The sequence below is a fragment of the Larus michahellis genome, chromosome 11, assembly GCF_964199755.1.
Source record: "Larus michahellis chromosome 11, bLarMic1.1, whole genome shotgun sequence".
NCBI lineage: Eukaryota > Metazoa > Chordata > Aves > Charadriiformes > Laridae > Larus > Larus michahellis.
Genome location: NC_133906.1, coordinates 18,338,983 through 18,363,252, shown reverse-complemented (window position 1 = coordinate 18,363,252; position 24,270 = coordinate 18,338,983). Strand labels below are relative to the sequence as shown.

At 56.2% G+C, this 24,270-nt stretch overlaps 1 protein-coding gene across 2 annotated transcripts; it reads left to right on the top strand.

The window, feature by feature from the left end:
* Positions 1 to 18,032: 18,032 nt before the first annotated feature.
* Positions 18,033 to 21,264, top strand: RPS14 (ribosomal protein S14). 2 transcript variants are annotated; one of them, XM_074603768.1, is made up of 5 exons: positions 18,033 to 18,262; positions 19,408 to 19,558; positions 19,872 to 20,033; positions 20,503 to 20,579; positions 21,153 to 21,264. In XM_074603768.1, exons 2-5 carry the CDS (start codon positions 19,410 to 19,412, stop codon positions 21,218 to 21,220), a joined length of 456 nt encoding a protein of 151 aa, XP_074459869.1. In that variant the 5' UTR covers positions 18,033 to 18,262; positions 19,408 to 19,409; the 3' UTR covers positions 21,221 to 21,264. The 2 variants fall into 2 exon arrangements, with proteins under 2 accessions (XP_074459869.1, XP_074459870.1); XM_074603769.1 differs by lacking the exon at positions 18,033 to 18,262 and adding an exon at positions 18,553 to 18,577.
* The last annotated feature ends 3,006 nt before the right edge of the window (positions 21,265 to 24,270 follow it).

Below are 24,270 nucleotides of genomic sequence, written 5' to 3'. Positions count from 1 at the left end.
CGTCCCTCGCTGTCCGCTTCATGTCACCATGGCAGACGCACCGAGAGTCCTCTTGCTGAGCCGAAATCCCCGCAGTGGTGGCAGCGGTGGCAGCAGCGGCCCCATGGCCTCAGCGGGACGAGGGGGCGGCGGGCGGCCTCGGCGGGCACACGGGCATGGCGGCTCCCCGGGGTGCCCCGGTCCCCCAGCTCCACACGGCGCCCTGCGGGAAGAGAGGTGGGCTGAGCAGGCAGGGTCGGCGTCGGTACCAACGCCGCCGCTTTTATTTACGCCAGCAGATCCCTCGGCGAGCTCGCCGGCGTGCCAGGGCTTGCCGTGAGAGCACCGCGAGCTCCCGATGGCGCCGGGGATGGGGCGGGAGCGCGCAGGCGTGCTGCGGGACCCCGGCTGCCGTGCGGGCATGGCGCATGGCAGCACCGCCGGGGTGCTATGGGGGTCCCCCACGAGTCCCCATCGCACCAAGCAGCTGGAGAAGCAGCCCCCCTCTTCCCGTTTGCCCAGCGGGAGCCAGGCTGCGGTGAGGAGAACAGGGGTACGGGAGGTCTGAGTCTCCCATCGCCCAGCCCGGCTGGCAGGGAGGGATGCGGGCAGCCAACCAGCCGGGCAGCACAATGCCGAGCCGGGAGCCGCCAGCCAAGGTCACTGAGACAGGCACGCGGGAGCACCCACGTGGAGCCAAAGGGACCTTGGGAATATTTTTCCCTTCCCTATGAAAGGCTCATTTAAACAAAAGAAAAAAAAATAGGATGGGCACCGCTTGCCGGGAGGTGAAGGCGCCCGGGGGGATGTCAATGCAGCCAGTGTGTTTAAGGAAAATAAAAATTGTTAGCACAGTGGTTTGCAGCACCGTCCCCAAACCCGGTGCTGGGATGGGGACAAGGGCAGAGGTCCCCGCTCCTCCCTGGGGAAAGCTCCCTGTGCCCTGCCGGCACCGCAGCCAAGCACCCTCCCTACAGACACCAGTTGGGCACGTAACGGGATTAAATGTGGCCGGCTGAACGGCACTGTGGATTACAGGCTGGGGCTTGGTAGGGTAATCCTGTCATCCCTGCCCTTCCCTGCAGCAAGCTCTGCTCCAGCCTCCGCTTCCCAATCCCACCATCACAGCGCTACTTCGCCCGGACCCTGTGCACGTCGCCGGCAGCCAGCCTCCATCACTGCCTCCATGGTGGCAGGCATCACCTCCATCACCGCCAGGCATGGTGGAGCACCTGGTTCTATCAATTTCTAATTAATCTTTGCACACGTGGATGATCTCCAGGCAGGACAGAAAGGAGAAGGACACAGGGATGTTGCTTTTAGGGATGCGCTCGTGCAGAGGGAGGCTCCCCTTCCAGGTACCATCCCTAGGGACGTGGACAGCCAGGACCGCATTATCAAGCATCCCAGCCATGACATCCCATTCCCACTCCATTTCTCTCATCTTTTAGGAGCAGCGGGTGCTGGCAGCCGTGCTCCCATGGCGATGGGCGGGCAAGTGACAGCAGGTTTGAAGCCAGCGCTGGGGACGATGGCTGATGGGCAGGAAAGACGTCCATCCTCGCACCACCCTCCATGAGACAGAGCAGACGGGAACGGGGCCCTGCGCCCACATCACCTGCCATTTCCAAGGGGGCTTCATTAGTCCATCCTCTTCTAAGAACTTTTAATTACGGAATTTAACGACCAGCCTTTGGAGACAGCATCTCCAGGCAGATGCCAGCTGACTCTCCCCAGGGAGGGAGGCTGCCATGTCAAAGCACGAAGGCAACGCCTGCCTGGGCAAGGGGCCAGCGCCGGACCCCCGGAGCAGCCAGGTGTGAGCCTGGACCAGGGCAGGCAGCGTCCCACCCCACAAATCCACCGCCAGGGCAAAGAACAGGCAGGAATCCTGCTCTGCTGGTTCACGGTCGGAGCAAACCCTCCACAGGGAGGATGCTGAGGGGTTTGGGGCAATGCTGTGGGGTGAGGATGCTCCTGCTCAGGGGTTTCCCTGCCAGAGCAAACCCCTGCGCATCCCCAGCAGCCGTGGGAGAGCCGACAGCTCCACGCCAGAGAAGGAAGTAGGTTTAGGTCCAAGAGCCAAAAAACCAAATTCTTGAGACCAACAGCTTTTCTAAAACAAAAAGCTAAACACGATGGTAAAATAGAAGAAAAAACCACAAGAGCTGGCAAGGTGACAGCCGGAGTCAAACTTCCTTTTAACCTGATTTTTAGAAGCTGTTCAGGTGCCTTTTAAAACCACAGTTGTTATTTAAAAGGCACCAGCTGGAAATGTCAGCCTGAGTCCCACATGCAGACCTCAGGCCTCCACAAACACTGTACGGCGCCGACAGGCTGCCATCGCGCAGACGGGTGCTCGGCCACAGCCGCACGACGAGGACCACAGGAGAAAGAGCCCCGGAAAACGCTGTTTTCCGGTGGGTTTCCGAGCAAAGCCCTGGCCCAGGCTCCGCTGGAGAAGACACTCGGCGAGGAGGCTTAGCCACAATGCTCTTAATCCGGCCGCCCTGACAAACACAATCAGCATCCGAGCGGCTTCCCTGGCGCAGCCGGGAGCCTGGAGCACCAGCGGGGCCAGATCCGACCCCGGGGCAGGCAGGGAGTGCAACTGGTGGCCGGGGAAGCCCTTTACTATCAGCATTTCAAATCCAAGACAGATGCAGGAGGAAGGGGAAAACGGTCTAAAAGCTTTTTGAAATTCTCCTCCGGCATGGTCTGGGGGCCACGGTTTCCCCCCCGCTAGAGTTATTGGCTGCAAATGCTCCCCCAGGGAGCCATCGCACCCCAGAAAGGCAGAGGGGCACCAGAGGGGATGAAACTGTCTCCATCCGCAGCTTGCAGCACTCTCCCTTTAACCTCCAGCGGGATTTTGCAGGGATGCAATGGGAGGATTAAATACAAGTAAGGAAGTGCAAGCGGATCTGAAGGAGAGGGAAGGGTTGGCGATCCACGCGCAGAACTGTACCGGGGTTTGATTTATCGGGGCGTGCAACAGGTCCGGCTGCAGGTGCAAGCCGTGAAGATCAGGCAGTTCCCAAATCCTGGCCGTCCAATAAATCAACTGTCCCAACCCCGCAGCCCAGGGATGGGAGGTGAGCTCAAAACCATGGGTGTGACGTGGCAAGAAATTGCTCGTGCATCTCCCTCGCGCCACTTTGGAAAGGGATGCAAGGGAGGGAGCAAGGATCCACCATCATGGAGAAGAGACCCCAAGACCTGCTCGCCATCGCATGCATGAGGACCCCGACCCCACGCTGCAGTAGCTCACAGAGTCCCCACATTCCACCCACAGAGACGGGGCCACATCCTAAACACCGCAGCCAGATGGGTCACCCAGCTCTTCTCCTTCCAGCACCCTTTGGGTGCCCTTCACTCCCCATGGCTGTGGGGAGAGCCCCACCACACCGGCACCGCTGGGTAATCACCTTGTCACCACCACGCCAGCTCCACTTCCCCACGTAAGGCAGCCCTGGGGGTTAAGCCTGGATGGAGGAGGATTTAGAGGCAGGATGCTAAATTGCATCGCCCAGCTCAGTGATTTGCAATCGCTCCTGCTCACTCCGATGCTTCCCTTCCCGTATCCGACCACCACAGGGCCCCACCGACGCATCTGCTACGTCTTCCACTCAGCCATTTGACGGCAAAAGGCTACTGGAAGGTCTAAATTCAGCCAGGCTGGGACCCAGGTCCCCAGGAAGGCAACAGCGTCCGGCCCACCATGCCTGCTGTCTCTCCCATGCCTCTCGCCAGCATCCTCAGCGGTCACTACCCGGTGCCCCGCAGCCCCCGGAATCGCAAACCACCTGTAGAAGATGCACAAAAGGCAGCCGAATTATTATTAAAAGGTTTAAGTTTCCTCTAGAAGGAATCCCCTTTACTCCACTGGTAATATTTAGAGGGCGGCAGATCTAAAACCACTGAGGTAAGCACGTCCTTAGAAAGGAGATTAATGCCACCATGTTATTCAAGAGACAACCGTGAGCTTAAGACAGGGGAGCTTGCTTTGAAAATAAAAAAGTAACGGGCGTGAAAAACCTGCCTTTAAACACCTGCCTCTGCACCGCTGCCTTTACCAGCTCTGAATGGCAGCGATCCCAACTGCGACTGGAAATATCTGCAAAGACTTGGGAGTCCTGGCGTGGGAGAAGAGCCATCACAAGGTGCAAAGGACCACTGCCTGTCCCTGTCCCCATCACCTCCCTCCCCAGCCGGGGCTGGATCCACTGGCCAAGAGAAGGCGCAATCAGGAGATGAACGCCTTTGCCTCAGTGCGCGGTGGTGCGACGATGCACACCGGTATCGAAGCACAGCAGGCAGCAGGTCACAGCTCCCTGTGCATCCCACTGAGGTGCTCCTTGAGCAGGGACCAAACCCCTGCACCGGAGGGGAAAAAGACACAACCTGGCATAAAAGCTTCAACTGCTGCAAAACTAGGGATTTTCCTGGCGGTCCCCAATTACTGACAGCCCAGGAGAGCCTTTAGGACTGCCCCAAAGAGACACGGATGGTAGGATGAGCTATATGGACATCCAGCTGCCTCCTGCCAGGCTGCAAACCCAGGCAGGGGAGAGGGATGCGGAGCAGAGAGGGGAAAACGAGCAGAAGGACAGAAACGAGCTCGTCCTGGCTGCCCGCTCTCGCCAAGTCCGCCCATGTGCCACCGGGGCAGTTTTATAATGCCAGCTAAGGAGCGTCTTAGTGGTAGATTACATGGGCTGCTTAAGCGCTTTGCAAACAGTAGTTACTGTTTGCCAGGGAAAAAAACACCGTGCTGCTGACAGGGGGGCAGCCCCAGCCCAGCTTTCCTAAGGACACCAGCATTTCCCCAGTCCCCAAAAGGTGTAAAATTGAAGAAGGACCATGGCAGCCCCAGCATCTGCTCTTGGGACTGGCACCGGTGCTGCTCCCACCCGGCTCGGCTTCTCCCTGCTGTGCCCAGGCTGGACAGGAGCGAACACAAGGGAATATTGGGAAAATTTATCCCTGATTTATTCAAGGTCTGGAGCATTTGCACCCCCCAGGGGAGACTTCAGCAGGAAAATCCTCCCTTTTTCTCAGCGCTTTTATTTAAAGCTTTGATTTATAAAGCCCGGCCAGAAACGAGCAGTTGGAGCATCCACCTGAATTGCTGCTGCTGGACCAAATTTACTCCCTGGAAATAAAACTCCAGCTCCAGCCGCCCAGCACCTGCCCGCTCCTGCAGGAAAGAAACCAAGAGGAGTGATTCACCCAGCAAAAGCAGTCAAAGCTTTTCAAGCAAAAAAAAGTTATTTTTGGCCAAAGTGCCTAGCTCTGGAAGAGATATTTTTCACCCAGAAAGCCTTGTTAGCACTTCAGTTTTACTCGGAAAGATAAAAGTTGCACTTTCCTGGAGTTTTCTTCAAAAAAACAATTGTGACAATGTGTCTTCCCCTGCAGAGGGATGGAAAGGCAAGGTCTGGTGTGCGGCGAATCGCTGCAAATATTTGCTGAATTTTTAGGGGAGAAAAAACCCCAAACAAATGAAAAAAAACCCACCCAAAACACCGAAGAACTGGGTGAGGTTTCTGGAAACTTATGATTAAACCTTTTTCCGTGGCAGAGCAGCTGGCAAGCCCAACTCGTGGGGCTTTGAAGACCAGCTCGAGCAAACCCCACGTCTGAACCCCCCTCTCCAGGTCCTGCCCCCGCTAATCTGCGTCCCCCAGCCCCGAGGTGCTGCAGCCCCCCACCAGGGAAACTGTATACAGAGGAAACCCCCGGGGAGGTCACCCCACTTCTGAGCTTTGGCTACCAGTGGCTGGAAGGTGGCAACGGTGGCTGGAAGGTGACAGCGGTGGCTGCCACCCTCCTCCTCCCCAGCACCCTGATCTGGAAGAGCACTTCTCTGCGCTCCTCCCCATTTCCCAACACCCGCATGAAATCCGTCTCCTCCATAAACTAGGCCAGCAATTAGCAGCAGTCATTAGCTTTCCTACACCCCAGGGATGCCGGGCTGGGCGGTCGACCCCCCCGCAGTGATGCTCCCCAACACCATCCCAACCAAGCACCCCGACACCCCGCAGCCAGGTTACGGTTTGTACCATCCCACCATCTCTCCCCAAAAAAGCCGGAGCAGGTTGCTCTTCCTCACCGGTATTTTTTGCCTTTGAATCCTCAGAAACAGCCTCGCTCAGAGCTGGGGGAATTCTCCCAAACCTTAATTGAAAGAGGCGCTTAACGAGGAGAGTTTCTTTTGTCTGTTAATTGAAACAGGTTCTTACTGACAAAACTCTCCATGAATTTTAAGTGGGTTCGCAGGGAGGGGGAAATCCACTCAATGAATCGGGTTTTCCTGCTTTGAAATGTGCCGTGTCGGTTCCTGTGGCTCTCCGAGTGCCCAAGAGACTTTCTGGATAAGCAGGGCCTGAATCCCAAGTATTTTAAAAAGCAAAAAGGACAAGGGGAAAATAATCTCACGTGAATTTTTATATTTCGCTGGAGCAGCAACCTGCGCTCTCACTGGCAGGTCGCATGAGGACAGGTACCCAAAAAACCACCAACTGAAAACCTCTCAACACCACCTTTTGCTGCCTCTGACACTGTGCTTGGCCGGCAACAGATGCTGGTCCTGCCGTGAGTGTGAGGGCGATGCTCGATCACGGAGAGCTGCAGGGCAGCAGTGATTCCCAATTCCTCGGCCACGGCAGCGCTGTGAGCCCCATGGGATGGGACGGCTGCTTCGTTTTCTTGACACCTTCCCGTTATGCGGAATTTGAAGTCAGTGGGAGAGCAGCTCCATCCCACCACAGAAGAACCACCAGCTGTTCTGGGGAGCGTAGGCTGCCCTGCCGAGCACTAACCCGGCCCCAAAATGGCACTTTTGCAAAGCAGCATCCATAAAACCACAGCGTGAAGCAGCTCATGGAGAGCAACCAACCCTCCGGCGCCTGCATTCATGAGAAATCCCCGCAAGGATGGAGCACTGCGTGAGCTGCCCCCTCCTGCCAGGGGCTCCCAAGGATGCTCCTGCTGGACCGCATCCATCCTGCCTGATGCCCTGATGCTTCGCTGAGCCGCAGCCATCCTCCGCTTCCCCCAGTCTGCCAGGACGGACGCCTCTGGGAGCCCAAAGCACCGGTGGGGCTGGGCGCCCGTAGCTGGTGTTGCATTAGGAGGCAGGTAAGCACGGGTGTGCTCCGGTGACGGCTCCCACCCTGGCACATCCTTTGGGAAAGGGCTGGGCAGTGCACACTGACGCACAGCCGGGATGCTCCCGAGGCCGGCACACTCCAAGGTCACAGCCGGGCCAGGCGGAGGTCAGTTCTTTTATTAGACCAACAGGCACAAGTTGGAAAAACCGACACGTTTTGGGCGCGCAGGCATTCCTCAGGCCCAAGAGTACATCTGTTTTTTCCTAAAGGCATTAGTTAGGCTAATAAAAGATATTACCTCTGCACGCAAACTTTGCCACCCTTAAAAAGTACCAGAGGCTGCAATGCTCACCAACCCGGGAGGAACGCAGAGAGCAGGAAAAGGCGCAGAGCACAGGAGACGCTTGCAAGATCTGTTTTGTTTTTACCCTCTAAGACACCCCTGGTAAAGCCCACACTTGCCCCCTACAAGCACAGCACGGGGGCTGCTGGCACCCGAGCTGCCTCTTGCCTCCCTGATTTCCAGATCCGTGCCTGAGGTTGCACAAACTGAGCAGCATTTCCCCGGGAAGCCTGTTGCTTTAGTTTACCTGCTGCCAGGCTACAGCATCAGCCCTGTCCTCTCCTTCTCCTCCGCAAGGGCTCAAGGCAAAGAAAACGCTCGAGGAACCAACCTCCGATGTCCCACCTGCCCCTCCATCCCAGTGCCGTGGTGCACCAGCACAGCCAAGGGATGAATCGAAGCTGCTGGAAGAGATATAAAATGGCCTGAGCCGTACATTTAGACTTCAGGCATCAATAGCGTTTTGCAGCCCCATTTCAGGACTGAGCCGTTAACCCTTTTTAACGTGGCCCTTTTTTCTTCAGGCTCCAAGCCCTGGGGTTGCAGGGCTGTGTAAGGCTGTGAAGAAGCAGACGGTGGTTGGGAAGGAGGGGGGGATACTCAGCGAGATGCTCACAAGTAGCCAGAAGGCATGTGAGTTTTGCCAAGTCCAAGGCGGCGCCAAGAGGGCAGCATGGTGTCCTGAGGAGCAGGGACACCTTGGGGACTGTCATCCTTCCGGACCATACGCAGAGCCGTCGGGCAAGACACACATCCCCCCACACAGCAGAGGGAGCTGAGAGGGACATCCCTCGCTGTACATCCAACCCTCAACATGCCCAAGCCCAGAGAGACAGAAAACACTTTTTCTTCTCCCCTGCTCTACATCAGTGATGAGATTTCGAAGACATGTGGGTTCCTTGTCAACAACAGGGCAGAGCCCCTGGGAGACAGTCTTGGTCTCTGCAAGAGACCTGCATCTCCGTGGCTTTGGAGCAGACCAGCAGCAGGACCGACCTCCAGGTATGCTCCCTGCATAAATACTAGGGCAGCTCCTCCCAGAATATCCCACATTCGGGACCTTCCTAAACCCATCCAGGAAGGTTCAGACCACCTGAAGGCAGCACTGACGATCTCAGCCCGTTTCTCGGCCAGAGGGCTGCAGCAAAGTCCTGCTGCTTTTGGGGAGGACATGGCAACCGAGGTGCTCCCAACACCAGCCCCCTCACTGCCTGGCCGGCAATCACATGCGGGATTTACGGCTCGATATTGATTCGCCTTCTGCAAGCTCTGCCATTGCAGCCGGTGGCTTTTGCAGGAAAACAACATGAATCACAAGCTGCAGGCCGCCCTCTCCCCACGTCCGCGCTGCATGACTCACCGAGCCCTTCCAGGGGTCCCGGCGCGAGGGCTGTCCTGCTCCTCCGCACCTGGGGACTGGCACAGAGGGGGATGCAGGCGGCACCAGCTCCCGTAGGCACTTGGGGACTGAGTCATCACAGCCCCCGAGGTTTGTGAGGTGGTCTCCAGGAAAGCAGCATGCTGTTTTCCCTCCACCCGGGTCCTCCTTCCCCCATCTCAGGCTGCAAAGCCACCTGCGCACGCGTGACGATGGCACATTGTAAAAATGCACAAAGCAATGCCACCAACTCGGCCAAAACCACACAAGGAAGCCAAGGGCATTCCTGAGGTCCTAAGGTGCCTTCAAGAGCGGGGCTGGAACCATCGGTGAGATGGGAGTGGGAACCCCAGCCCTCCATGGCCTTGAAGTAACCACAAGATACAGGAGCTTAGTATCTGGCTTCTCTCTCTGCCTTAAGTCTAGCCTCATTCCACCAGGCTTTACCTCAACAGCCAAAAATATAAAAACAACTCAATAAGGTACATCTAGGAGGTAGAATTCCACAAAATGCCTTTCAAGCAAAGCTCTCCATGACCCTGCCCCAGAGCACTCCATCTCCAGCGAGAGCAGCTCCATCTTCAGTGCCCAGCCAGAAGCCCTGGAGACGGGATGCTCGGTGGGACCGTAGCCCTCTGTCCCCAGCCCAGGCACCCAGAGATGTCCCCAAAACCAAACCTGGTTACAAAAGCCAGAGCCGGCAGGTGGAGTGGGGCAGGCAGTGCCGGTGACACTCTGCAGCAGGGACACGCTCGGCCATGCCATACTTCACCATGACACGCTACTGAAAAAAATCTTAATCATTCCCTCTTCACTCCAGCCTAGTTTTTGACTTGTGAGGCGTCTTTTTTCTTCTGTTTAAATTACCACCGATAGTGCAGTAAATACGTCCTGTTGTAGAGTACTGACAGCACTGCGCAGAAAGAAGAGGGAGAAAAAAAACCCCAAACAACCTGTAATAAAAAGTCTGTTTGGCTGGGATGGGTTTTCCATCCCCACCCAAACACAACCAGACCAGAACCATCAGCTTCCCAAAGGCGCAGGAAGTGGGAAAGGCTTTGTGGACATGAGATTTCCCGGTAGCATCCATGCCCCATATCAGCGCTCCAGGCGGGAAGGGAGGACTTTGGGGGCTGCAGCTGGCGGGGTGGCACAGCACGCACCAGTGCCGAGCGAGGTGACCCTGCAGGGTGGCCTGGGGACCCGCAGGATGGTAATGTGGGAAGTCCTGGCTTCCCCACACCCATGCACAGATGCCCCAGACATGGAGGGGTGTCGGGAAACACGAGCATCGCCATTGCCTTCGCCGTCCTTGTCAAAAAGGAGCGCGGAGTTGGATGGGCAAAGGGAAGATGCTCGGCCATCCCGCTAGAACCTTGGGTATTTTTTTGCCTGCCGTATAAAGCCCCGCACGTTTTTTCTATTGTTTAATTTCCTTCTTCTCCACCCACGGCAAGTTCCCTCAGAAGCAAGGAACTTATTTCCTATTGAATTCGTCCTGATTGTTTTATTTGGAAAAGGACGACTTCCTCAGCCAGGGTCCCCGTGCGCAGGCGAGAGGAGCAGGCATGGGGCAGCTCGCCTCCCCAGCCTGCGCCAACCCAGCCCCTGCTAAAAAACACTCTCGAGATTAAAGTAACAAAGATGCTGCTTTGCTGCAGGAAGAGCTGCTGTTTCAAGGCTGTCGGTGACAAAGCTGCATTGCAAGGCACCGGCTTCCCAGCCCTGTGAGCGCTGGTAGAAGACCAGCCCCATGGTGTGCTGCGGCGGCACCGGCCGGCACCGCGGGAAGGGAGAGCCACGGCGTGGGGATGCGATCGCAGCGCGGGGAGCCAGTACCAGCCTCAGAGGGACGCAGAGCCTTCCAGGTGATGCCGAAAGGTGGCCAAGCTGGCTTCTGCACCGCCGGGCATCACGGGGACAGCCTGCCTGTGCAGCGGTGGAGGCAAAAAACAAAAGACTTGGGGGAAAAAATAAATACAGCGATGCACGAAAGGCCCGGGAGTTGACCGGTGGCTGGGTAAATGCCAGGAGCCCTTCCAGAGGGAGTGATAAGGTGCTTTACGGGAACTCCAGCCAGGCTGGACAAGCTGTGCACCATCAAACCAGCTCTCGGCCATGCTGCCCTGATCTCCTGCGATCCTTTATTAAATTTAACTAACGCCACTTACGCTCCTCCAGCGTGGGGATGCCTTAGGCCTCGCACCCCTCGCCCTCGGCGCCCCTGCTGCAGCTCGGCCCTGACTGTTTGGGCAGCAGCCAGCATCCCTCCACCCCTCCATCCCTGCCCGCCGCCCAGGAGGGATGCCCGGGCCGAGGGCACCCCGGCACAGCTTTGCCTCCTCCTCCACAGCCCCCCGTTCCCGGCGGAGAGAGGGGTGGGAAGACACGGGGGGACACGAGGCCTGATGGAGCCAAGGCGAGGTGGGCTCCGCCGCCCCGGGGCAGGCCCCGCCGGACCCCAGGCCGGCTCCTCCCGGGGCGGCGGTGGGGGGGGAGCACCGGGCAACCCGCCGAGGGGAAGGGGCGGGTCGGCGCGGGGGGATCCGCCGAGGGGGGCGAGAAGGGCGGCGGGGCCCCGGCTCCCCCAGCCCGGCTCGGCGGGTCCCGGCCCGCGCTGCCGCCCGCCCTTTGTCTGCGCCGCCGCCCGCCCCGCTCGGCCCGTACCTGCCTGCCCGACCGGGCCCGCGGCGCTCCGCCAGGCCGCCGCCGCCCGCTCGGCTCCGCTCCGCTCCGCTCGGCTCCGCCGGGCCCGGCCCCGCTCGGCGTGTCCCGCCCGCCGCCCCGGCCAGGCACCGCCCCGCCGCCCGGCCCCGGCTATGGAGCGCCGCCCCGGGGGCCGCGCCGCGCCGGGCAGGGCGGGAGGGCAGCGACAGCCCAGCACCCGGCGGCTCCCCGGGGCCGCCCGGCCGGCGTTTATTCCCCGCCGGGCACAGCTCCCGGGAGGAAAGCCCCTCTGGCCCCCCCGGGTCCCCGGGGGACGGGGGGTGACCGTCAGCCGTGCCGTCATCTCCCCGGGAAGGGCTCCTTCCACCCCCCCGGGCCCGGGGCGCGGGCGATGGGCTGCCCAGCGGTGCTCCCACCGGGGAGCTCTCACCCTGATCCCCTGGGCATGCACAGAATCATGGAATCATGGAATCATTTAGGTTGGAAAAGACCTTTAAGATCATCAAGTCCAACTATCAGCCTAACACTGCCAAACCCACCGCTAACCCCCGTCCCTCAGCACCTCGTCCACACGTCTTTTAAATACCTCCAGGGATGGCGATTCCAACGCTTCCCTGGGCAGCCTGTTCCGGTGTTTGACAACCCTTTCGGTGAAATTTTTTTTCCTACTATCCATCCTAAACCTGCCCTGGCACAACTTGAGGCCGTTTCCTCTTGTTCTATCACCTGTTACTTGGGAGAAGAGACTGACACCCCCCCCCCCCCCAGGCTACACCCTCCTTTCAGGGAGCTGTAGGGAGCGAGAAGGTCTCTCCTCAGTCTCCTTTTCTCCAGGCTGAACACCCGCAGGTCCCTCAGCCGCTCCTCAACACGATGGGTTGTCCCGAATTATAAGGCCCAGGCAGGCAGCGCCTTTGGTGTAACGGGGGTGCCAGGCTGATGTCTCCTACAAAGAGTCCTCATATCTTTCCCCCAGTGTGTGTGCAACCCTCGTGACAGATTTTTGAAGCCAGTTAAGCCCGAGGCCATCTCCACCCTCCTCCCCACGCGCAGAACCCGGGCGTGATTCTGGAGCACCGGTTCATCACATCATTTCAGCTTTTCCACCCTGACTCCAAGCTCAGGGTACACACCTGAGTCACGGGCTGGCTGCCCCTGGACCTGCAAGCGCACACACAAAATTCCCTTCATTCCTCCGAGAGGGGGAAAACGAGCCTGACCATGGCTCAGTCACTCCGCTCCTGCCCCTGCCCTCCCCGCGGGGGCTGCCGGGGGCTCTGCCGGCGTGTGGAGACACGCTCTGGTCCACGTTAATCACCAGCACGAGCCGCCCGTCTCCGTCTCACCGCCTGCATGAGAAGGGATGCCATGCATGAAGAAGACCCCGCCAGGTTTCGTGTCCAGCCCCTGGGGACAAGTTTAGTGCCCAGCCCGCGGGGGTGAGACGCGGCAGAAGGTCTGTTGGGTTCGGCTTTGGCAGCGTGCTCTGAGAGAGCTTCCGACTTAACGGGAGGCGAGGAAGCAATTTCAATCAAATGAAACAGGCAGATAAACAAACAAAAAGAAAAGAAGAAAGGAAATCGTAGGGATGGAGACACAAAGAATTGCAGACAATCATGGCTGCAAATTTTCTAACGCACTCCAAAGCATTCATTGAAGTCAAAGACTTCTTATCCTTAAACATTTCACTTCCCTCACAAGCCTTTTCTCTGAAGATCCCTGAATATCTTGCCTAAGCCGAAGTTACTTGAAAGCTCAGAAAACAAAAAGGGACAAACAGGAAGTTTTTCAACTGCGAACTGCTGTAAAGGGTATTAAAGGGATTTTTTTTTTTTTTTTGCAGCCTTAAATGATTTGCAAACTCAGCCTGAAAACGTATCTGCCCCGGGAACGGCTTTCTGAGGCCATGCTAAGCTCCGTCAAGAGTTTTAGCAGAGGCGATTCATGCACAAATCATCGAGCAAAAAGCCAGCAATGAGTAATCAAAGGCACGCACTAAACTCCGAGGACAATCTGCAGAATCCACAATCTCCAGCGGTAAAGTTTTCCACTGAATAATTGCTTCTGAGAAAAAGGAATTTGTTGAATGCTTGGTCTGGCATTTGCTATTACATTTTTTTTTTTTTTTTAAAGAATGACCTACTCCCTGGAAACAGAAGGCCGCTCAGAAAAGCATTGGTATTTATTAATACCAGCTCTACCATTTTACATGAGTATCAGGTAGCTTTTTTCCCCTGTTTGCAAACGCAAAGGAAACCAGTTCCTTTCCTGCACGCTTTAACTCACGGGCTCTTCTTCAGCACATCTGTCGGAAAGAAGTTCAGCGCTTCCTCCGCATTGTCTCCAATTTATTAATCAATGCTTTCAGCTCCCTGCTGAGTTACAGCCAAATTATGGACCCCTTGAAGTCCATGGCAGCACTTCCACCGGCTTCGTTAGGGCCAGAAACCGGCTCTTGAAGTCTCTGCCAATTCCTTAAGTGCTTTAACTTCAGCATTGGAGATTTCTTTTTTAATCTTCTTATGCCTGTTTCTGACACATCATTTTACATGTGTGCATGCACAAACTGCCTTTCCGAAACTAAAAACGGCCTTAAAAGTGAATGGAAAAGTTTGCTTTTTATTTTTTTTTACCTGCGAATGACTGCATTTGGGGTCCTGAATTTCTCTTTGCTGGGGCTATTAGAGGAAAGATGCCATTTTGAGGGGCCGGGAGCTGTCGCCCACGAGCCCCGTGACGGCCCCAACCGCAGATCCCACTCCGTACCAAGCAGAAGGCAAGAGTTCAGCCTCTGGGGAGAGTTTTGGCCTCTTCCAGCTCCAGTCTCTGTTTCAAGGCCACCAGTAAGGCCACTGGACCAGTGGCTCGTGGGAACAAGACGCAGCCACGGAAACAGTGACATCCGAGCACCAAAAATTCCTCCTTGCGGGAAGCCCAAAGCCGAGGGGTTCACAGGTCAGGCCAGTCACTTCCCACTGACCCCTCTCAGCCAGGACCAGTTTACACCAGGGCCAAAATCCGGGCAGGAGAAGAGGTCAAGAGCGGCGTTTCCATTTGCCCTGGCTTTCGGTCTCCTTTTTTTGTTTAGTCACCAGCTGAGTTATGAAATCCGCCTGCAGCGTCACTGTGTCTGTGGGTTTCCCATGGGCTGGAGAGGCCATTACCAAGGAGCAGCTGGAATGTTAATTACCCAATAAGGAACTAAATCTGGGGGATTTCTCAAAGCAAATACACATCGTCTCTGGCACTGACCCCACGGTGGCCTGAGCATCCTTCCTGGCCAGGCCGGAGGACGCAATCCTTGCAGCCCCTGCCCGGTGCCTCCCTTCTCGCTCATCCCAGCCTGGGAAGGTCCTCAGCGCTGTCCTCGGCAGCTAGGACAGCCTGGCCGGAGCCGGCATTTGAGCCCCAGGAACATTTTGCAGGGCAGGCAGTTCCCTTGCAGACACGCCAGGACTGGTGCAAGGCAAAGAGAGAGGGAAGAATTCATCTCGGGGAGTGGAGAAAGCCCCATCCCAGCCAGAGCCTGGAGGGACCGGGAGCAGCTTGCCTCCCAGCTGCTGTGGGGCTGAGGGCAGTGGTGGATTTTGAACTGCTGGGTTGGGTGTTTTTTTAAAGCTCGTCTGGTTATTTCAGCCTGTTACCCCATAAGTGGAGGCTTGCCCGTTTCCTTGCCTCTGGACTGCATCTGTTCCAGGGCCGCTGTGAGCCTCAGGGAGGATTGTCACAGCCTGCCCTGCTCCTTGGGGAGAAACCCACCCTGCCTGACTCAGGCTGCCCACACACCCTTTGCCGTCCCCGTGGCTCCTCCTCAGATGGATCACCCGCAGCCACCATGGCACACGTGGCCTGACACAGGCTGAGCTCTGCAGCGCTCGCCTGCTGCCAGCCCCTTCCTTCAAATCAGGCCACGGCCGCTGTCACCGGAGCTCCTGGTTGGAATTACAGCAGTCCCGACGATGTATATTTTAAAAGCCTCTCCTTCAATATTTAAACAGGAAGATCCCTGATGCAGCAGCAGACTGCTAACGAAGAGAGGAGCAGAAGAAGATGGCCCAGGGCTCAAGACAGGTGTTATGGTGCCACCCGTGAGCACAGAGGGCTTTCACAGAATCACACACAGAATCACAGAATGGTTCGGGTTGGAAGGGACCTTAAAGATCATCTAGTTCCACCCCCCTGCCCTGGGCAGGGTCACCTCCCACCAGCCCAGGCTGCTCAAAGCCCCATCCAACCTGGTCTTGAACACCTCCAGGGATGGGGCAGCCACAACTTCCCTGGGCAACCTGTTCCAGCGCCTCACCACCCTCACAGTGAAGAATTTCTTCCTGATATCCAATCTAAATCTACCCTCTTCCAGTTTGAAGCCGTTACCCCGTGTCCTATCATTACACTCCCTGATAAAGAGTCCCTCCCCATCCTTCCTGTAGCCCCCTTTAGGGACTGAAAGGGGCTCTAAGGTCTCCCCGGAGCCTTCTCTTCTCCAGGCTGAACAACCCCAACTCTCTCAGCCTGTCCTCATAGCAGAGGGGCTCCAGCCCTCGGATCATCTTTGTGGCCCTCCTCTGGACCTGTTCCAACAGGTCCATGTCCTTCTTGTGCTGAGGGCTCCAGAGCTGGATGCAATACTCCAGGTGGGACCTCACTAGAGCAGAGTAGAGGGGCAGAATCACCTCCCTCGACCTGCTGGCCAGACTCCTGGGGAAGACGCCCAGCACAGGGGGAACAGGGAGCCTTACGGACCAAACCTCTTCTCCCTGGTGGCAGGTGAGAGGTTTGCATCCTGGAGGGACCTGGGATGGGCCCCTCACTACAGGAGGACATTGGACCTGGGAGGGACTTTTTTGGGCCCTTCACTACAAGACAGACACTGAGGTGCTGGAGCATGTTCAGAGAAGGGCAACGGAGCTGGTGAGGGGTCTGGAGCACAAGTCTGGTGAGGAGCGGCTGAGGGAGCTGGGGGTGTCCAGCCTGGAGAAAAGGAGGCCGAGGGGAGACCTTCTCACTCCCTACAGCTCCCTGAAAGGAGGGTGTATCCAAGGGGGGTCGGTCTCTTCTCCCAAGGAACAGGCAACAGGACAAGAGGGAATGGCCTCAAGTTGCGCCAGGGCAGGTTTAGGATGGATATTAGGAAAAATTTCTTCACCAAAAGGGTTGTCAAACACCAGAACAGGCTGCCCAGGGAAGTGTTGGAATCGCCATCCCTGGAGGTATTTAAAAGATGAGTAGACGTGGTGCTGAGGGACATGGTTTAGTGGTGGGTTTGGCAGTGTTAGGCTGACAGTTGGACTTGATGATCTTAACAGTCTCTTCCAACCAAAATGATTCTATGATTCTATGCTTGGCCAGAGAAAGGAAAAGGTACCCTAAAAGACGTCAGCCTTGCTGGGCACATGGACGCTGCCCTAAAAACACGCAGCACCCCAGAGCTGCAGAGCTGGTGGGTGCTGGCGATGTGTTTTCAGGCCTCGAGACTGTGTAATCCCGCTAGCGGGGCCATTATAAGGAGCCTCCCTAGTACATCTGCAGCCATCTGCTTCTCGTCGGGTCAGACCAGCTCTGAAGGCAGCTCCTGGGTGGAAATCTGGACACCCTTCCCCACCCAGGCACCCACGGCGGGGCTCACGCTCTGCCACCACCACCCAGTCCCCCGGGCTCTGAGCCCTCTGCCTCCCCACAGGGCTAAGACAAGACCTTTTTCCAAAGGTCCTTGGTGTTTCCCATCTTTATTCTCCTGAGCCCTTTTTAAATCAGCTACAGAATCAGAGAATCACAGAATGGTAGGGGTTGGATGGGACCTCTGGAGATCATCTAGTCCAACTCCCTCTATTTCAACTATTTCTAGTTGTGGCTATGTCTTTATTTCCAGCTGAAATAGAAAATATTCGCTTGCTGGACCATCTTCACATAAAACTGTACGGATTTACGTTCTGTTTGCTGCAGAGGCGGAAAAAATCTCCCCCGCTGATGGCTCCAGGAGGTAGTCCGTCCACCATCGCTCAAATTTGCAAAGTCTGCGCCGCTCCCATCAGCCACCTGACGTCCCAATGCAGAATTATTTGTAATAAAATCTCTCCTGTTAGCTCCTTAAGAGAAAAATACTCCAGACTTCTATATATTTACACCTCTATATGCATCCCTATACTGGTAATTTCCCAAACACGCCCTGGCAGTCAGGGCTCCCTCCTGAGCTCGGAGCAGGGACCCCCATGACACCGCGCCATGCTCAGCCCTACAGCAGAGCGACGGGGAACGGCCTGTGCCCCGGCCTGGCTTTAGCTGAACCCAGGCAGCGCCCACTGCGGCTGCAAGGCCGGGAGGAAGTGGGCTGCGCGCTGCCATTACACCGATTTTCCTCCAGTGTTTTTTTAAACCGATTCAGGCCTGCGTTTCCAGCGCGCCTCCTGACGCGGCTCTGCCAGGCGCGCCCGCCGCCATCTTTGGGAGGGTCCCTCGCCAACCGGCCGCCGCCATCTTGGGGAGGGACGGCGGGGAGGCGGGCGCCGCCATCTTGAGAGGGACCTTGGGGAGGAGGAGGCCGCCATCTTGGGGAGGTCGGCCCGTCTTGCTCTCGGCAGCGCCGTTCACGGTTTCACGGCGGCGGCCGGCGCGGCGGAATCGGGACCGTGGCAGTGTCCTGCGGCGGCCACCGGGGAAACGCCGCTTCCCCCGCGGCATTCGGCCGCCTCCCGCCACCACTTCCGGGTGAGCGGGGGTGACCTCCGCCCCCTGACCCCTGTCGCTTCCTTTCCAGCGGCGGCCGCCGGAGCAGAGGCGCAGGTGAGCGCGGGTCTGTGGTGAATCCGCCGCCATCGCTGCCCCCCCGCGCTCCCCCGCCGCTCTCCGCCCGTCTCACGGGGCCCGGGGCTCCGCGGGTCACCGCGCCCGCCGTGGGGGAGGCGCGGCCGCGCGAGCGGGGCGCTAGGCCGCGGCGAGCCGGGGGCTGGCGTAGCTGGGTGGCCGGGGGAGGGCTGCCGGCCTGCGGGACAAGGCCGCGGCTCAGGAGAGGCGTCGGGATCGCCTGGCCCCGGGCCCGGCGGTGCGAGCCTCCGCCTGCCCGCTGAGCGGCCGAGGTCGCGTCCAGTGCGGTGCCAGGCGAGTACCGGCGAGCAGTGGGCGCGTTGTTTTAATTTAATAGTCGGTGCTGCTCTCTGTGGAGGTGGGACCACCGGGCTACGGGCTGTGGGTGAAAGTAGGTCCTGCTTGGAATGATTTCCTTAATGAAGTTGTTGGGCTTTTCTCCTGTGCGTGACGCCAGTTTGGCTCGTGTTGGGCAGGAGATGGCAATAGGGAGCCACCTTCCTCTGCTCGGAGCAGATGTACGGGATCCCCAGCTACCAAACCAGGCACTGCCGAAAGCCACCTCTGCCTTCTCCTGGAGCTGGGTGTAGATTCCAGAGGCAGAAAACTTACCCGGGCTAGTTAGGAGACCAATAACATGGGGGAACACAAGCTAGCATTTGAGAGGTCTGCAGAGTCAGAGCTTCGTGACAGTGCCTGGCTCTTTAATAATTGTTTGGTTAGGTATTTTCTTTCCATAAAGTCATATAAACGAGCAGGGGGAAGCGCTGGGCGTTGCTGGTTATCAAGGAAAGGGCCTCCCTTGTGCTCTGCTGCGATGCTGTCTGGGGACATCAGCTGCCATAAAGCACAGCTTTAGGTAACTTCTGCTGTGAAGTGCAGCAGGAGACACTCCACAGAACAGTTGTGGGTGGTGACCTGTCTGTCAGCATACAGCAAAACCGGGAATCTTGGGTTTTATAAGAAGTCTACTTGTAATCCAAAACTACTGCCTGCGTTTTGCCAACGGGAGCTCGTTTATCTTGCTTGGTAAAAGGTTGCAGTAGCAGGGAATTCTGTAAAATCCTGTAAGAGGATGCAGGGCAATGCACCATCGCTCATGCTTCTTTTTTGTTGTTGTTCAGAAATGGCTCCTCGTAAGGGCAAGGAGAAGAAGGAAGAACAGGTCATCAGCTTGGGACCTCAGGTTGCTGAAGGAGAAAACGTGTTTGGCGTCTGCCATATCTTTGCTTCCTTCAATGACACTTTTGTCCATGTGACTGATCTCTCTGGCAAGTAAGTATTGACTGTTGGTCACCTCCCTGCAGTACCTGGCTCCTTCTGTTTTGAAAACAAAAATTAGATTTGGCAGGAGGTCCCACTGAAATCCTTGAGCTCTGCTGAGCTGTAAGATAAGATGGTGTGCATGCGTGAACACAGACCACATAGCTTGCTGTGCTCCTCTGTGGTGAATATTGTGCTCAAGGTACTGGGTGGCAGCTTGTTGATCCAGTAACCTTCAAAATTACAGGTTCTGTCTGTACCCAGGAGCTGGTTTGTGGGGTGGAAAGAGGAAGGGCTTTTTTCCTAATATCTTTCCCTTTCATAGGGAAACCATCTGCCGTGTGACTGGTGGCATGAAGGTGAAGGCGGACAGAGACGAGTCTTCTCCGTACGCGGCTATGCTGGCAGCCCAGGATGTTGCCCAGAGGTGCAAGGAGCTGGGCATCACTGCCCTGCACATCAAGCTGCGTGCCACCGGTGGCAACAGGTACATTGGAGGGGGGGCCCAGGCATTCCCAGAAGATGTGTCCGGTCTCAGAACCATGCCAGATTGCACGACATCCCTTCTTTGCACCCTGGGAATTTGACTTTAAACTTGACCCAAAGGGTGTGTGTCACTTTGTGTGGTGACTGGCTGATGTCATCTCTCACCGAGTATCTTGAACTCAATTCTGAATGGGTGTCTTCAGTCGATGGAGTCGGAGTGTGCTCTTATTTTTATCCAGTGGTGGATGGGGAGGTGCTGTCAACTTTGCAGGTGTGTTACCTTGGAGTGACAGTGAGGTGCGTGTCTGGTGTCTCACTGTGAATGATTTGGGTCTGGGGACAGGAGGAGGTTGAGTTCTGGTACATTTTGGGGTGGGGAAGCTGTGCTTTTTAACATTGTCAGTTGTTTGTGAACCGTGTTCGACTTCTGAATCATTTAACTGATTATAGATTCTGGTTCTCTCCTCCAGGACCAAGACTCCTGGACCTGGTGCGCAGTCAGCCCTGAGAGCTCTGGCCCGATCTGGAATGAAGATCGGCCGCATTGGTGAGTGCTGGAGAAAGCGATGGCTCATGGCGTATGTCATGACTTATCAGTGCAGAGCCTTGCTACCTCCAGCAGTCAGTTTTGAGGGATTATTTAGTAAAAGGAGCTCTGCGGGCATGATTTAAACAGATTCTTAAATGGAAGATTCACCAGGAGGTGGCGTGAGCAGACTTCAGAAACCAAGTTTCTCTCTGTACCATAAACCCCAGCTGCGCACAGGGCGTAACAGCGTTTGTGCCAGAGCTGTGCAGTCACCCAGAAAGACCGTGTTGGTCTCTGTTTAAGCCTGAGTCAGTAATAGCGGAGAGTCCCAAACTTTGTAGAGGAGCCGCAAGAAGCGGTAGAACTCTGAATGTTGTATCAAGCACCCTCTGTTTCTTTGGAAACGCTGTGGCTGCTTGGTTTGGATTGGAGATGGGGATTTTTGCTTCCTAAGCATGAAAAGCCCGGGGTTCCCAGCCTTTGGTGAGCTCACAGATACTTTTGCTCCCGTGAAACGTTCCTTCTGCCTGCGCGTGGTTCTTGCAGTGCCTCTGGAAAGTAACTGTGTTTTGGGTTTTCTTCTCCCCGCAGAGGATGTCACCCCCATCCCCTCCGACAGCACTCGCAGAAAGGGCGGTCGCCGTGGACGTCGTCTGTAAACAATGCTGCACCTTTCGTTATTAAAGCTCTCTTTTAAACCTTGTCTCAACTGTGTGTTTTCTTACTGAGGTGTGCTCAGAAGGGGAGTGGCTTCATGGAGTCACTGTTATTGTTGGGATTGTTGTGGTTTTGAATATTCATGGCAAGAGCTTCTAAAAGCACTGGAATTACAGCTCTCTTCAGCCGCTCTGTTTATATATTTATATCCAGAGATATTTAAGAAAAATGATTCCTCGCTTCTTAGTCACACCCTGCTTCCTTCACTGATGTTTGCCCTCCCCGGAATGCGCTGCCATCGCCAGGAATAAATGCCCATTTCTACCTTTGCCAGTGTTCTCTTCCCAGCTCTCCAGGCTTTGAAATCGCTCCTGTTCCTGTCGCTTCCTCAGCTGTAGCGGGATTTTAGACCACGAGTAGATTTATTGGCATAGAGAAGGGTAGTTTGACATAGGTGGGTTCTTTATGCTTGTGCTGTCAAGCTGAGGGGTAGAATAGCTGTGGCTCCTACAGCTCGAGAGAGATGGAGTTGTCCAAATTTCTCCCGTGCAACGGTGACATCAGCCCTCGTACGGTGTAATGTTTTGACATGGGTCTGTGTTGCGCTGCCCTGCGACACGCACCCCCCCAGCAGCAGGGTGTGCGGTCAGTAGTTTATTGTGGAGGCAGCTACAACTCGTGCTTTGCCTCCTCAGTCGCGGTCGTGTGCTGTTCGGTGGGACTCGGCAATGAGCAAGTGAGCGCACCCGGACCTGGTAAAGTGCTTGCCCAGGAGTGCTCGTGGTCAGGTTTAAGTGATGGCTATTTATCAGGATTGGTGGGAAAGCCGTAGGATTCTTTGCACAGTTACATGGCAAATACGGATATGTTTATACGTGATGATGGGTGAGCTATAAAGTGAAGCTCGAAGGCAGTGTTCTCACATCCTGGGTTCTTGGGCACGGTCTGCCTCCAGGTCCCGAGGCTTGAGAACCTCACTAGTTCTGCACGGGCTCTTTTCCACACCTTTGCTTTTTAAAATGCTTCACGGGGGGTTCCTTCACCTCTCCTCTCCTGAGCTCCCTCCCCTCTCGGGAAAGGATGCTTTGGCTGACGGTGGTGTTGGAGGCGCTCGGCTCTCAGAGCAGCCTCTGTTCTGGTACAGTTGCTCGGCCTGGGTTGGATCCAGGCCATGCTGCTCCTGTCGGGCTCGGTCTCCGGTTGTCGAGCGCTTGGTTTTTTTTTGCAGTGAAAGGGGATGAGTTTCACGGCGGAGGAAACCAGGCTCTCTGATCTGAAGCCATGGTGCGTCTTGGGCCTTCGTAGTGAAAACTGCTCGGCTGCTTGTGGTTTCGAAGTGAGTCATGATCTCTTGGAGGTGTCCCTGCTGTGGAGAAGAAAGCTGGGCTTGTGAGCAGGCTAAATACTGCTGGGTTTTCTGCAAACTGTTGCTTAATACATGACTTCCCCTTTCTGTGGAAAAAATCTCTGCCTGGACAGATGTTCCTAAGCCAGCATTTCCCTTGGCGCAGCCATGGTGTTTTATTTGTAATTTTATAGGTGGCCACGGAAAACTTTAGAATAAACTTCCCTTACTGTCTTAAAAGTGCGCTGTTTGCAGTTCGAATCACCGTTTTCCTGGACTCAAAGTGTTCTTTGAACTCTTGTGTGGGGAAGGTGTTGAAAACACGAAACCAGCAGTGGCTCAGCCAAGGTGGAGCTGAACTGGGGGGGGAGCGGGACGCTGTTTGCGGGAGGCGAAGGGGTGCCGTGTTAGTGACAGCTCTGGTCAGTATATTTATATATATATTCATATACAGTGAAACCTGTTGCCGTTCTGGTAGGTGTTACTGTGTCCCAGGTGACATTAATGTGGCTGCTTCACGGGGTACATTTGGGGAAAGCTCTTCAGGAACACGGAGAGGCCTTTTGGCACTTTAAGGGGGCTTATAAGAAAGATGGGGACAAAATTTTTAGGAGGGCCTGTTGCGATAGGACAGGGGGTAATGGTTTCAAACTAAAAAAGGGTAGACTTAGACTGGATATAGGGAAGAAATTTTTTATGCTGAGGGTGGTGAAACGCTGGCCCAGGTTGCCCAGAGAGGCGGTCGATGCCCCATCCCTGGAACCATTCCAGGCCAGGTTGGACGGGGCTCTGAGTGACCTGATCGAGTTGAAGACGTCCCTGCTCTTTGCAGGGGGGTTGGACTAGATGGCCTTCAAAGGTCCCTTTCCACCCAAACTACTCTATAATGAAATCTGAAGCAGGACCTTTGCTGCGGTAGAAATTTAACAGACCCGTCTTGTCTCTGGGTACAGTCAGTGATGTTTTCTGCTCGGTTCCGTCTCCCTTCTGCTGCCCACCGTGGCGGAGCGCAGCCCCCCTGGCGCGGGCTGACTTCCCCTGCTGTGTTTAAGGGCAGATGCGGGAATGGGAAGGTGCCTGCTCGCTGCTGCTCCAAGGGCACGAGAAGAGAAGTGGATATTCATCCGGCTGGTGGCTTCCCATGGTGTCACAGGCTCAGGCTGACCTCTGGGCGGCATGGACCTGGCTGGCACCCGGTGGCGGTGAGCCTTGTGGTGGCATTGGCCTCGCTGGGCTCTGGAGAGCAGGTCGCTGAAGCACCCGCTGGCACCTTTGTGTCTAACCCGAGGTGGGAGGAACCCAGACCTCCTGCCCTGCTTGGTGTATCCCCCCTTGGGGAGGCTTCCTGGGGTTTGCCCAGGTGGCGGGAGCTTTGCACGGTGCAGGAAAGCGGATTTGCTTTATTTGCCTTTAATTTTGGGAGCAGGAGACTGTCCGGGCCCCTCGCTGCCCTCCCCGTGCTGTGCCATGGGCAGGGTGTTCCCTGGACTTGCTGCACAATTAACGGCAAAAATTGCTTTTATTTCTTAGCAGAAGAAATAAATGTCAAAATACGTTTCTGATGTCTTTGAGACAACTTCCCACGTCGATGTGAAACCCCCCAGGGGGGAAATGGTGAATGAGGAACAGAAAGCGGGGAGCCAGAGCGGGGCGCCTGGAGGGAGAGGCTCTCCTGGCTAAGAGCCGTGGGTGGGTTTCATGGCTCCT